The 15,241-nt window shown below is 32.4% G+C and overlaps 1 protein-coding gene across 1 annotated transcript; it reads right to left on the reverse strand.

Moving 5' to 3' along the window:
• Positions 1–1,220: 1,220 nt before the first annotated feature.
• On the reverse strand, positions 1,221–11,737 carry LOC145113016 (putative inactive cadmium/zinc-transporting ATPase HMA3). Its single transcript, XM_079049128.1, has 9 exons — positions 11,388–11,737; positions 8,889–9,146; positions 7,138–7,235; positions 6,802–7,057; positions 5,614–5,751; positions 5,201–5,528; positions 3,621–3,823; positions 3,342–3,535; positions 1,221–2,737 (listed from the first exon to the last, which is right to left on the reverse strand). Exons 1-9 carry the CDS (start codon positions 11,578–11,580, stop codon positions 1,430–1,432), a joined length of 2,976 nt encoding a protein of 991 aa, XP_078905254.1. The 5' UTR covers positions 11,581–11,737; the 3' UTR covers positions 1,221–1,429.
• Positions 11,738–15,241: the final 3,504 nt, after the last annotated feature.

The following is a 15,241-nucleotide window of genomic DNA, read 5'->3' on the forward strand; positions in this document are numbered from 1 at the left end:
CGTCATTTGGAAGGGTTTGGGTGTGCAAAATGATGAGAATGAAGGCTTAACAACCTTATGTTCTGATACATAACCGAGCCATAGTTGCTTATTCACCGCATCGTGATGACCATTTTACCCCAGTCAATAGACGCGTAAATGTTTGTCATGCCATGGCATTGTACTTGCCACACTGTTGTGCTCTTCCTCCACTAGCAACCTACTTTGTCCACATCGTCGTGGTGCCCATACACCGCTCTGTAGGGAGAAGTACATTGCTTTCCATTCTTACGAAGAAAAGTCACCGTTCCTTGGTCACCTACCCACTGCACCACGATTCCGTCTTGATAGTAGCCCTCTTGCCTGATTCCATTCCACCTTTTGGATATTTTTTGTCCCAACTTCTAACATTCATAACTTCTTTGTTTCTTACCCATTTTTGATTTTCTTTATATCCAGACAAAGGTGGGAACATACTCTATAACTCTGTTAAGTCATATCTTATCGAATTAATACATGTTTAAATATATTAAGTCGCCAACTTTGCCCAAAAGGTATAAAAACATCTTCTCATGCATTCTTTCTCTTAAACTTGCTCATCTAACTTCTTCTAAGTGACTTATACTTATCTTGGACATTTTAATGAAGTTGCAAGTTCATAATCTTATCTCTTTCTAATTATTGACCATTTTGCCATTTTGGTAAAATAGTTGACAAAAAGTCAACTCTTTCTAAATTTCAGGTTCTTACAATTGGGATATCATGATCTCGTTGTTGATATATTGATTGGTTATCTTGGTTTGCTTCAATTTGTTTAACAAATAGGGTTAAGGAAGTTTTTGAAGGCGTCTTCCTAGTTAATTGGTAGTATGTACAACGGTTCCGTAATGATTCTTTGTTTGGAGCTCATGTTTTGATGAATTCCTTGTTATTTGATTCTATTGCGTTATAGTCATTTTTTTAGCCTATAATAAGCGTAGGTTCTCTATAAATTGTTTGTTGGTTACAAAACCCAAAAAAAACTATTATGTAATTGGTTCATTTTGTCTAGCTTCTTTTTAGTTTTTTTATTGGATTTCCGTTGTTCACAAAAAAGATAAAATGGACTTTTATTTAGATTTAATTGATGTATTATGTCACATAAAAACATGTTTATATCGAGAAAATCTTATCGGTTCGGATTTCATTACACTTTATAAATTCAGGATTTAGCGAATAAGAGAAACATGGCCTAAGTGAGATTTGCACGGTCCACAACATGATATCTACATACCTTTTTTCAAATTCAGTTTTGTAGACAATTATGAAAATATTGGAGACAACTAACATGCTATCTAGAAAACTACTTAAATTCTAGCAAAAAGGGTCAATAGATTTTTATCCTTTTTGAACTAGATGTACCTAAAGCTTACAAAATAGAGCATTTTCTAAACTTTAGAAATTTAAACATTTATTCAACAACAATTTCTGATAAAGCCCCCTCTCCGTTGAATCCAACGTGCACACAACATTCCTTTCTGAAGCTCTTGCAACACCCACCTACCTCATGCTTCTGGCAACAATGTCTTACCACTTTCCCCAGCTCCTCTTTGGTGATGTACTCTTTTACATGGCCATGGTGATCATCACTCGAATTCCTATGTGTTTCATGATGCGAGTGGCTTTTCTTGTGGGTTATTTGGTCATGGCAGCAGTCACCATTCTTCTTAATCACATTCCCACAACTACTACTCCGTTTTAGTTGTGATTCCAAATCTGAATCCATGTAATCGTGTCCTTCATTGTCAGCATGAACATGAGAATCATCATGAGGACAACAGCCATGGCTTTCATGTACTTGTTTCGAGTGCTTAACCTCATGAACCTCATCACCATGGGCACAACAACCATGGCTGCTTTCTTTTTGTTGTACGACTTCCTTCACTTCACGGATCGCTTCTTTAGCATGAGAGCAACAACTATGTTTGGTTCCTGTTTCTTGTACAATGGCCTTTACATCATGTGCATCTCCATCATCATGTACGCAACAACTGTGATGATCTTTTGTTTCTTCCACTATTATCCTGACCTCATGTATGTGTCCATCATGAGCACAATTATGTCCATGTATAGAATGATTCACCTTATGTACATGATCATCATCATGACCACAACAACCATGCTCATCTTCCTTCCCTTGTACCTCATGCTTCGCCTCATGCACCTTGCCATCATGACCACAACAACCCTTCTTAGAGTGACAATTTCCAGACTCATCGTTATCATGCTTGTGAGATGAATGGCAATGTTTATGATCATGTGAAGAATGCGAATGTTTTTTTCCATTTTTTGAAACGGTTTTAGTTCGTAGCAGAAGCATGCTGTTCAATATCACAGCCAAACAGGTTCCAACATCTGCAAGAACTGCTAACCAAACAAGTGGATAGCCTGCAAGAGCTACAGCAATTACAGCAGCCTTGATGATAACAGAAAAAAATATATTTTCAAATATTTTTCTTCGGGTTTTTCTTGCGAGTTTCACTGCTATTGGAAGCTTCCGGATGTCATTGGACATGAGAATTATTTGACCGGTTTCAGTTGCAAGTGCTGAACCTGATATTCCCATTGAAATACCGATGTCTGCAGTGGCTAAAGCAGGCGCATCATTGATTCCATCTCCAACCATTGCTGTTGGAGCTATTTTTTGAAAATCTTTAATGAATTTGGCTTTATCTTGAGGTAGAAGTTCTGCATGTAGGATCTCTAATGCACCTCCTAACTGCAAAATGAAGGTAAATATAAGCACATAATCTCATATTGAAGCACTCATAGAGTCATTCATGGAAACTACCAAAAAGGTGGCAAGATGCTTAACTTGAAAAGACAACTTTTGATTTGTCAGAGTTACAAGGCCCACTTTATATGAATGGAAAAAAAAAATATATTTTTGGCTCCCAAGTTTGGATTAATTTTGGTTCAATACCGGTTTTAAACTATTTTTCTTTTAAATTTCAAAGATTTGTCGACAATTTTAATTTCATGATCGAAAGATAGCAATGGCTGTCAAATTTAGGCACAAGTGACGTGACAATTCGATACACGAATACATGAATTTATGTGACACGACACAACACAAATATATCTTGAAAAAGGAGATAAAACTTAGTATTTGTTTTTGTGTCGTGTCAAATTCGTATGTGACATATGAAAATGACATGAATACATGAATTGTCAGATCTAGGCACAACGTATATATAAATTAAGGGTTGAATCTAAGTCTTTGATATCATCTTCAAACCAATAAAATCTCTCTTTGTTAAACATTTAATACTTTTTTGTGTTACTTAATGAATCTTAAAATGTCAACAGTTTTAAAGTTTCACCTGATCATGTGCATGATTTGCTGCAGCTTTAGAATCTCCTGTAAGCATAGCTGTTTTAATACCCATTGATTTGAGTTCTTTGAGTGCTTCCTTTGCACCCGTTCTACATGAATCAGACAGACTAAAGACTCCAACAAGTGAAGACCCGATAAGTATGTAGCCCATTGACTTTCCTTCACTATTCAAATCTAGATCTACATATAAAATATATATTAATAACATAAAGACTAATTAATCAAATAAAATTATATTAAAAAAATAGGTGGTGAACATTTGCACCTGTTGAACAGCCAGCTCTACTTGCAATCTTTTTGTTCCCAATGTAAACGTTTTTCCCTTCAATTTTTCCATAAACTCCCTCTCCAGGATAATTTTCAAATTCCTCTACATTATCTGGTTGTGCTCTGACTGAATGGGATTGTGCATAGTCTATAAGTGATGTAGCCATGGGATGACTAGATTTGCTCTCTATGCTTGAAACCCTTTGAAATTCCAAACAGAAATCAATGTCGAGTAATAAATATAGGGATATCCACAAAAATGACTTGATGGGTGGATTCATTTAACAAAATGGCAACCATTTTCCTCCTTAGCATAAAATGACTACCATTTTGTCAAGGGTACCTTTGGGAACTCGGAAATCTCTTTTCAAAGGATTCCCATCACAAAAGAAAAAAAGTAATCGGAAGAGAAATCATTTCTCATTTATTTCATAATATATGAATTTCGTTAGCAATACGTGAATTTGTATTTGACAATATTAGATTTTTTACAAAACGTTTTTTTTTTTTTTGGTAGGGCTGTGCAAAAAGCATTTTTGGCAATTTGCAATGCGGCCAATTGCAAAATTTGATTTTGTGTAAAAAGTAAAAAAGGTGGTCATTTTGTGAAATACATCATACCATTTTGTTAGTTTTCAAAAATGTTAATGATTATGGTTTAAACACATGCCTTTTAGGGTTTAGCCATTAGGTTTAGGTATTCTCTCAATGTTCTTATGTAATTGTTTTTGAATAATTAGCTGGTCATTATCTTACATTGTATCAAAGCTCTAGATTAAAAGCTTACTACTAAACACAACCTGCAGCCGCCGCCCTCCACCTTCGGCGACCTTCTCTAATAGTCGTCAGAGGTGTCTTAATTAGGTTCCATATTTTTCCTTTAGTCTTTCTCCTACTATATAATAATACAACCGTCGGTCCCAAACCAAAGCTCATTCATTGACTTCTTCTACTTCCTCATCGGCCATTGCCTCCAAGCTTTCTATCTCCTCCTCGAATGACTCTTGTCTCCGTGCCTTCTATCTTGTTCTCGGATGGCCCCTTTCCTTGGCTCGCCTCTTCCAATGCTATTGTTGCCTCCTTCTGATGGCACCTTCTCCATCGCACACCTTCTGATCTACAGTCATTTCTCTATATCTCTATGAACACTGCAATCACCGATATCGTCGGCATCAGCTCCATCCGTCGTAGCTCGAGCTCTTTTTTTTTCTCGCTTCCTTTTTCCGGACTCCTTAGCCACTGGCTTTATGATCGTTGCCACCACCGCCGCTTCTTCTCTCTTCTTCTCCGACGAGCAGTCACTGTTAACCGCCATTGTTCGAGCTCTAGAGCTCCGCCACCATCGCTGCCGTTGTCTATGATGTTTTTTTTTTTTTTTTTTCAGTTTTGTTTTCTCATCCGGATCAAAATGCAGGAGATGTTAGTGATTAGGGTTTAGGCGTAAGCCCCTTCTGCTTTAGTCATTAGGATTTAGGTATTCTCTATATTCCTATCTAATTGTCTTTTGAGTAATAGGCAAGTCATTATCTTACAAAATAACCAAAAGATATTAATGAAAATAATGTGTTGATAAATTACCAGTATAGCAATTTGTCTAGACTGATGTCATCCTTGACCGAACGAAAGTCGGAAACTGAAAACTCTCCTCTAGTAATTGTCCCGGTTTTATCAAAAGCAAAGATTTTGACTTTAGCAAGCGTTTCTAGGTATTCTGCACCTTTGACTAAAAGCCCAGTTGTAGCTGCCTTTGATAGTGCACAGTATGTAGCCACAGGGGTGGACAATATGAGTGCACATGGACATGAACTTACCAAAACAACCAAAGCTAAATGATACCATTTGTGTAAGTTATGAAGCTTCATAGCAGTCGGTATCACAGCCAAAAGTGCTGCTATAATAACCACAGCTGTCAATTATCACGAAAAAAATGGTGTTAGCAAGAATAATTGATGAGTGTAGTATGGAAGTAGAAAATTTAATGGTGAGTTTACCTGGGGTGTAGTATTTGGCACATTCGTCTATATATCTTTGTGTTTTACATTTATTGTTTTGAGCTTCTTCAACAAGCTTAGCCATTCTTGCTACTACACAATCTTCAGCTAGGACTGTAGTGTTAATGGTAATGTAACCTGAATTACGATATAGCAAATCAAATAAAAGGTTAGAAAAAATAAAAACAATGCTCCTTTTATATTATAAACTTTAAAGATAAAAGAACCATTTTTAGGCTATCTCTAAATTTTAATGAATCCCCACGTTATCATCCTTCTTTTTATTCCATTAATCTACCCTATGAACTTTACAATCCATTTGACTCTCTAAAATTTAACTAGTTATTATTAAAGAAAATTTAAACTAGTTATTATTGTTTTAAATGAACGATGCCTAAAAAACAATATATATTAAAGAAAATTTCCAAAAATATGGTTAAATGATATGGTGGTTTACTTAAATAACAATAAATAAATAAATAAATAATGATAAAAAATGTGATTACTTCAATTTTTGTGCAATTTGACAATTCAATAAAAACCTGCCCGTTCAAAATAAATAAATAAATAAAAATAAACCAGCCCAACAATATTCCTTCCACATAACCCATTCAAGCCCATGCAATGCAATCCAAGTCATATGTTATCTATTCAACCTTTATCATCCATAATCAATTATCATAGAGATTCCAACAAAATACAAAAGAACTTAATTTTTTCCCCTATATTATATACTAGGTGTGAGACCCGAGTATTACACGAGTTGATTTAAAAAAAAGATTAAACATTAAATTAAAATGTCAACATAAAATATTTTTTAATATACAACTTTAAAATAAGAAAGGAAGAAACGTATTTATTGCAATTTAATATCATATATATGATATTTAATACTTTATATATATAAGTATGACTTTAATTTTAAAAATTGAAACAAATCAAAAATTGACAAGTGGATAATATTTATTTCAAAAATACCACAAAATGACAAGTGTCAAAACTAATGAGAGATTGACATGTGTCAAAAAAACCTTCATTTATTAAGGAGGATGTCACAAACTTCGTCATAGATATCCTCATTATATATATAGAAAATATTTCAAATTAGTTATGAAATGGAAACTTGATACTTATAACACCCATACTAAACAACTCGAAAAATTGCATAATTGAGGTAAAGTGTATTACCATTTATATTTATAGTGCCAGCCCAAACAGAAGAATCCACTTCTTTTGAAACAGGAAATGACTCTCCAGTAAGAGCCTTCTCATCAACTTCACATCTTCCTTCCACCACAATTCCATCAATTGGGATCACATGTCCACCTTTCACAGCAAGCTTTGTGTTGACCATGACTTCATTTACATTGACTTCTTCACGATTGCTAGCCAATACAGCTTTTTGAGGAGCCATGTTCATTAATGATGACATAACAGCATTTGCCTACAAATATAATTCAAATCAAAATTATTGCTAATATTATTCAAGATTGGTTTCATGAAATTAGAGAGGCTGTAGCAAACCTTATGACCAGCTCTTGATTCAAGCCACTCTGCTGTAGTGAATAAGAACACAATTGTGCCAGCTTCCCAGAAATCCTTCAAATAAAGTGACCCCGCAACTGCAAAATTTATAATTAAATTAATTTTGGGATAAATTCGTAATAAAATTTAATGCTCGCACCAAATTCATAACAAAGAAATTAAATCCGAGCTAAAATTTTAAAATTGGTAAGAGTGTATCTTGTTCAACCTGATATACACAAGTAAATATACAGAAACCATGAATTGCTATGCATATGGTGTTTTTCAAACATTTGACCTTTAAATAAATGAGAATACTTATTTTTTTAAATAACCCGTGCCCTATATATAGGGTGTGTTTGGCAAATTAGCTGGTAGCTGGAAGCTGGAAGCTGAAAGCTGATAACTGGTAGTTGGTAGCTGGAAGCTGAAGCTTTAATTTGTTATATAAATGTTTGGTAAAAATAGCTAGAAGCTTTTAAAATTTATAAAACTATATAAATTTGACAATTGTTCGATATATATATATATATATATATATATATATATATATATATATATATATATATATATATATATATATATATATATATGGGAAATTCTACAAATTGACTAAAATCACTCAATAACTTTTGTTAAATAGTATGCGAAGTAATTTTTTTATTTAGAACATTTTTTTTTAAATAAAAGTTAAAAGTTCGTACTAAAAGTAATTTTTTTTTTTAAATCGAAAACTAGAAAGTGTCAATTTTAAAAGTAAGTTGATGTAAAGAATTCAATCATTAAATCAAGAATTGTTCATGAGAGATTCAAGGACAAAATACTATTACAAATGGAGAAAGAAAGCGTCACATGCTATTGGTAAATTATTGAGCTAAAAACAAACGACATTCAAGCTAAAAGTGGAATCTATATATAATAATGGAACGACTTTCCCTTTATCTTTTATACTAATTTAATTTCTTTCTTTTTTACAAAATCATAAACTTTTTGTTTCTTTTAATTTGGTTACCCACCTCCAATTGGTTAACCTTTCCGATTTCAGAAATGGTCTCATCCGTACTCTATTTTCATATTTTATTTTAGAGCGTAAAATGAAATTTAGAATAGCTTATCATAAACTAAATTTAAATTCTCTTTTACATTCTAAAGTATAAAAATAGAATGTAGGAGAGATTATATAATTTAGACTTTAAATTTACATTGTCACTATTTATTTATCTATTTATGGAGTTGGAATGCTACTAACAAACAATCTAATATAATTAGAATAGAAAACTATACTAAAATAATCACTTATACAAGAAGAATATGACAGAACTGAAAAGAATGATATGTAAAATGTTTTATATGACGTAAAGAATGTTTGTCTCAAAATTTCAATATCAAAAATTATTTCTAATTGTTGCATAATGTACTCTTTTAGTACATAAGTTAAAAGTAAATCAATTTTCTATTCATATTTCTAAGTTTTTAAACATACTTCGAAACTAACTCCTAGCCGTCCTCATTACTTAATCACTGGCCTGCTTTGACTTGTTTTGACTTGAAGAATCCTCTTTCGTTCTTTTCTATCTGTTTTTTTCTTGTAAGCTAGCCTTTTGTATAATTATTGTCGAAATCTTAAACTCATTTTAGAAATACTTATCTGTACTTTACTATATGTAAATTATTTTGAACAAAATTTGACATGGATCAATAATTTCATAACTAATTAACTAATAAATGGTTTACATTTAGAGAAATCATACCTGCAATAAGCATGAGGGTATTTACATCCAGTCTGAAATTACGCAATGAAGCAATAGATTTCAATATTATGGGAAGAATGCCGACTACCACAGCTGCTATCGCCAACCATTTGAATGGTGAAAAAAAGTAACTAAAAAATGATAATAGAAGCAATACACCACAAGCCACTGCATATGGACTTGGCCATTTGTTTCGATAATTTGCTTCTCCTTTTACTCTCACATTTGCTTCAAGACTAGCTTGGTTTAGCACCTTAACTAAAACAATCACGTAAAATATACAAGTTAATATATATATAATAAACATATCACAAATTAATGTACTTTTTTTATTCACTTTTTAAATGTATTACGGAAACGACATGAGTTAATTGATAAAACTTGCAAGATATTAGGTGTGAGACCCATATTTTACACAAGTTTATTGAAAAAAAAATCAATATCAACTTTTTAACATTAAACAATTATTTACGGAAATAGACATCGACATCTATGGAAGGTTATATGAATGATAATGAATTTTGTCAATACAGATTGAATTTACATATTTACATTGGAAAGAAAACACTTTTCATGTTGGTATTATTTATGGCATTGATTATGATTTATTTTAAGATTAATTTTCATTTATTATGAGATTAAGGGAAGAATATGTGAGTATGTGGCATTTATTTGTTGTGAAGAAATAAGATAATTACATGTGGAAAACAATAAAATATAAAAATATAAGAAAATGTCATTTGTCCAAATCAAGTAGAGAATGATTTGTATCAAAAATATTTTTATTTATTAAGAAGGATAGGAACTACTTAGCTTTAACGTGATAGAAAATGTTGGAATAAGTTAAAGAATCTTAATAATAGTACTACTGTTAATTTCAATATTACATAACAAAGATGTAGCATTATATATGATAGTTTATTATTAAAATACAAAAGAAAAATTCTTGTAAGTATTTTGATTATTTTAATATTAGAATAATACTCCTTCCGTCCCAAAATTATAGTCCATCTTTCCTTTTTTGGTTTGTCCTAAAATAATAGTCTACTTCTAAAAATAAATAACATTTTTACCAAAATACTCTCTCATTATTACTTAACCAACTAAGCATTTAATGGAACATTAAATGTAAAATAAGGACAAAACTGTCATTTTATTAAATAAAGTTAGTGGTAATTAATATTTTTTTTAATATGTGTGTTTTTCATCTGTGGACAATAATATTAGAACGGAGAGAGTATATTTTTCCTGTGTTTTTCTGATTTAGGACTGGAGTCTATATATGCTGAAAAAGAGCACACACAAAGATAACTTTCTTAAAGATATCCCTAATTTTCATGAAAAATTATCTCCTTTATAAATCATCAAATCCAAAAACACCCATGTCTGGGCCCACACCCAATGGCAAAGTGCCGAAATATGACAAATTTTAAAGTAACGTACAACTTTAAATGTATCTATATAAAAATATATAACTTTTAAAACCGTCTAATAATAATAATTTATGTACTATGTAATAATATTTTATTTTAAAGCATATCATAAGAAATAAATGACTTTCTTCATATAAATCATGCAATATCTCAAATGTGCTTTTCGTTTCATCATATCTTTATAACATACTTTTCCCTAATAATTGATGGCATTATACCCCAAGGCATCATGGTAACATGCTTCCCGACAAATGTAAGCTCAACGTAGTCGTCACATTACTTCCATCGATTTATCGCATATTACTTATCCGTTAACTATATTTTTCGTTTAAGAAGTTAATAAATATAATTTTAATATAACATTAATAAATATAAAATAGGGTTAATGTCATACAATCATAATTATTAATGTATATTTTTTCTAACAAAAGTCATTTATCTTTTAATTATATTTAATTTATTAAAAAAAAGTTTTGAATTCTCATTAAACTGTATTTCAACCAGATAATTTTGTAATATTAGATATCATATCAATGACGAATAAACATAATAAACAAATTATGTTATATCAAATATCACAATTAACAACACGTAAAATAAATTTAGTAAAAATTTCGTGTTGGAATCTACCGCATTAATGATTTATTATTAATGATTTATTATTAATGATTTATTGTAACCCAATTGTTTATCAATAAAGTGAAGGAATTTAAAATACTAATGAAAAAAATAAACAAATTAGATATTATTGATTGTCCTTCTAATAGATTGCAATGCTTAAATACATAAAAGTCTATTATTTTTTTATATAATTATCGGCATGACAAATTAAAGATGCTGCTATTTAAAAGAAGTGCATATTCACTTATAAATTATAATATGCCTCGTATATAGAATATTCTTGTATGAAAACATTCGACATTCACGAACAAATACTTATGGAACTTTAAAAATCTAATTTGCGAGCATCTACACGCTAAATATAAAAATCAGTTTAAAATTAGAAAAAAGAACACCAATGTAACGGAAAGGTAACGGTGAAAGGGTGATGACAGAGTTACTTTACCAATTTCATGCTGTGAAACCAGGACGGGGTCGTGAAGTACAATAACGGTCCTAGACGGAACGATAACGGAAACGTCATGAACACCGGCAATAGGTCGAAGTATTCTCTCGATCAAAGGCACCTCCGATGAACAACATAAACCCAAAACATCGAAGTAGCTTTTTTCCAAATTGGTCGATGAATTCTCCCTCATTTCTTTCTCTGTAAACAAATGCAAGTTTAGAGAGAGAGAGAGTGTGTGTGTGTGTGTGTGAGTGAGTGAGAGAGAGGAAGAGAGATTTATGTTGTGAAACACTGAAACAACTGAAGGGAGATCAATATGTGAAAGAATGGGAAGAGATGCTGATTATTTAAAGTGATTGGGGTGGTGGAGGTAGGAAAGAGAATCGGATTATATATGAAATGAGTTCGATGGAATCTACGTGTAAAACCATTTGTTATGTGGGTCCGTATCTTCGCATTCGAGAAAGAGCATCCGTATACGACTGGAAGTTCAAATCCAAATCTTTTCTTCAATCTTGAATAGTAATTTAGACGTTTGTTTATGAAACTATGTGTCATGTTTATTTTAATGATTATGTAATGAATTGGTTTTTTAAACGAATATATGCAAGAGAAGCATGTGTTCTTTCCATGGACATAACTTTTTTTCATCAACTATTCAATGACATATTGGTCTATAAATGTAATATTTATGGAGTTGCATTTTTCTTGATGAGAGCTTTGTAGCGAGATATCTATCTCAAAATTGTGCTAATGTGGATGAGATATTCTATCTAAGTGTGATGGTGTTAAAATCAGACGAAATGTGAATAATGTTAGTTTATATAGAAGATAGTTAGATATGCCTTTTTTTCCTCCAAAGCCATGTATTATACTATGATTATGTAAATTTATTATTGTAGAAATATGTATTTCAAAATTGACAAGTTCTACTTAATTTAAGGGTTATTTTGTCTTTTCAGCAATCCATATCTAAAATGAGTGTTTGAGGTCTAAAAATGACACCAAGTCTAAAATTTATTTGTTCTTGAAATGCAATTGCTTTATTATTGAATGGCCAAATTTGACAAATTTGACAAACCTTTATTTCTTTGTAGCTGAAAGTGAACGCAAGTTTTTCTTTTTGGAAGAGATATATCATGAAATTAATTGAGAGTTCTTTTTCTCACCATTTTAAAGCTTCTTTTCTAGGGTTTCATCCCTTAATCGCCAAATCACCATTTTAGTTTATTGTAATCTTTTTGATCAAGTTCTGTAAACACTGCAATATTTTGGTGGATTGGTTATCCGCTTTCCTCTGCCCATGGTTTTTCCCGATTTGGATTTTCCACATAAATCTCTGTTTCTCTCTGATTTACTGTTTTACTTACTATTTTTTATTGGATGTGATTAATTATGGTTTAATATATTAGTCCTATTACGCTTGCACTAATATTGTTCTTCTGATTCAGATTTATGGGTTGGTTGATGCATTAAGGCGTTTTCGTTTTAGTAATCTTATCCTCTTTGCTTACTACAATTGGAAAGTAATATGAAATATGTTCTTATTCAGATGGATTTACATCAAGCGATTTTGAGTTCTGCAAAGATGCCCGCTTCATGGACAAAAAAAGAAAAAGTGATGAAAGATTTAAAAGCTTAATCCCAGATTCGTTTACATTTGACAAATGATGTTTTGCAAGATGTTTTAAAAGAATGGTTAAAATTGGAGCAATTATTGATGACTAAGATCCTACCAAACAAGCTGCACCTAAAGAAACGGTTGTTCAATCTCAAGATGATTGAAGGAGGTTCTTTTAGATGAACCTATTTCCACATTCAAAGAGTTGGTCAATAACTTGGAAAATATGGAAGTTCAGTACGAAGATTAAGACTTGGATTTATTCTTGTTGTCATCATTGCCCGAATCCTATAGCCATTTTCGTGATACTATTATCTACAGTCGTGACACTCTTGTTTTAGATGAAGTTCTTACAACTTTGGATTCAAAAGAGAAGATGAAGCATATAACTGGTGGTGGTTGAAGTGATGTTAAAGTTGATGGTTTCAATTCTAGAAGAAGAACAACATAATCCGTATGTTTGATGGAGTTATCTGAATAATTGGGGATGTTAGATATGTTCCTAACATCAGAAGAAACTTGTTATCTCTTAGTTCCTTTGATAAAAAAAAGGATATGAGTTTGCTGGTAAAGGTGGAGTTCTCGGTGTATTAAAAGATGGTTCTGACAAACTAAGAGTCAAGCGAAAAACCTTACACCTCTATTTTCTTGATGGAAAAACAATTTTAAGTGATGTTGTTCTTGTTTCTAAGTCTCATTCTGATCTAGATCAGTCTCGTCTTTGTCACCTTCGACTCATCCATATAAGTTTTCAAGGCATGTATGAATTGAGTCGAAGAGGATTACTTCGTAAACAAAAGGTAATTGATTTGGATTTCCATGAAGATTATATATATGGAAAGGGGAAACAAGTGAGATTTATGAGTGGTATTCATACAATAAAAGGATCATTAGACTATTGTCCATTCAGATTTATAGGGATCGACTCGAGTTGCTTCCAAAAGTGGAGCTATCTATATGCTCACTATCATTGATGATTTCTCCAGGAAGGTGTGGTATTTCTTCTTGAAACATAAGGGAGACATTTTTTCTACCTTCATAAATTGGAAACTACAATTAGAAAAGCAAACAGGTTTGGTGCTAAAGTATCTTCACACGGATAATGGAATTAAGTTATGATAAGAAGAGTTTAATGCCTACTATGGAAAGGAAGGCATCACTCGACATTACACGGTAGTCCATACACCTCAAAAAAATGTTGTAGCCAAAAAGATGAATCACACCATTATGGAGATGTTCGGGTGTATGCTTTCTAATTCCAAATTGACAAATTCCTTTTCGGTGGAAGCTGATTCTATTGCTTGCTATATTATCAACCGATCAACATCAAGAGAAATTGAGAACAAAACATCGTTTGAGTTATGGTCCGGGATACCTGCCGATTATATATATTTAAAATCTTTTGGATGTACACTCTATGAACAAGTTGGTAATGGGAAGTTAGAACCGAGAGCAATCAAATGTGTCTTTCGTGGGTACAATCCGGGTGTAAAAGTGTAACACCCTGTTCTGAATCATTTCCTAATGCGGGGCCGTGACCCGAATGTGACCCGAAGATTGGTTATCATAAGACTTAGGGCATGTAAGAAAGAGAGATTTATACCTATTTGGGTGTAGATAAGGTAGGATAGATGATTTGGGAATTCGGTTTGTAGTTTGAAGCCCAAGGGTATAAGCGTAAAGTGGCAGTCGGGATTTTTATGAATTTTAAATTTTTGTTCGGAAAGTTTTAAGGAAAGGATGTTTTGATAGAAGTGTAGAGCTTCTCGTTACCTTTTCGGGGATATAATGATCATCGAAAACCGACTTAGAACGAAGAAGTTATGGCCTTCGGAAGTTTGGTGGTTCAAGGGTTAAACCTAGTACGTGGGACGTACATAAGTGTATGTTGGGCGTACTAGTGTTGAGTCTAGTACGTTGGGTATACATGGTAGTATGTGGGCGTACTAGGCAGATTGGTCGCAGATGTTTAAGGGGGTACGCAAGGCGTACCAGAATTATGTAGGGAGTACTCCAGTCAGACCCAAACCCTAATTTAGGGTCTTGGACCATATTTAAGCTCCTTAACTCACCACCAAACCCTATTATCTTTAGCCTCCATCCCCTTAAATCCTAGCCTTCACTGGTGTGGTTATTGAGTTTGTGGTGGTATTTCATGCATTTTGGTGCTTATAGAAGAAGAAGAAGCTTCTTGGAGAAGTGTGTGATTGCTTAGAGCTTGTGGATCCCG

This window comes from Lactuca virosa, chromosome 5 (assembly GCF_052849685.1).
Source record: "Lactuca virosa cultivar CGN04683 chromosome 5, Lactuca_virosa_CGN04683_v6, whole genome shotgun sequence".
NCBI classification, from domain to species: Eukaryota; Viridiplantae; Streptophyta; class Magnoliopsida; order Asterales; family Asteraceae; genus Lactuca; species Lactuca virosa.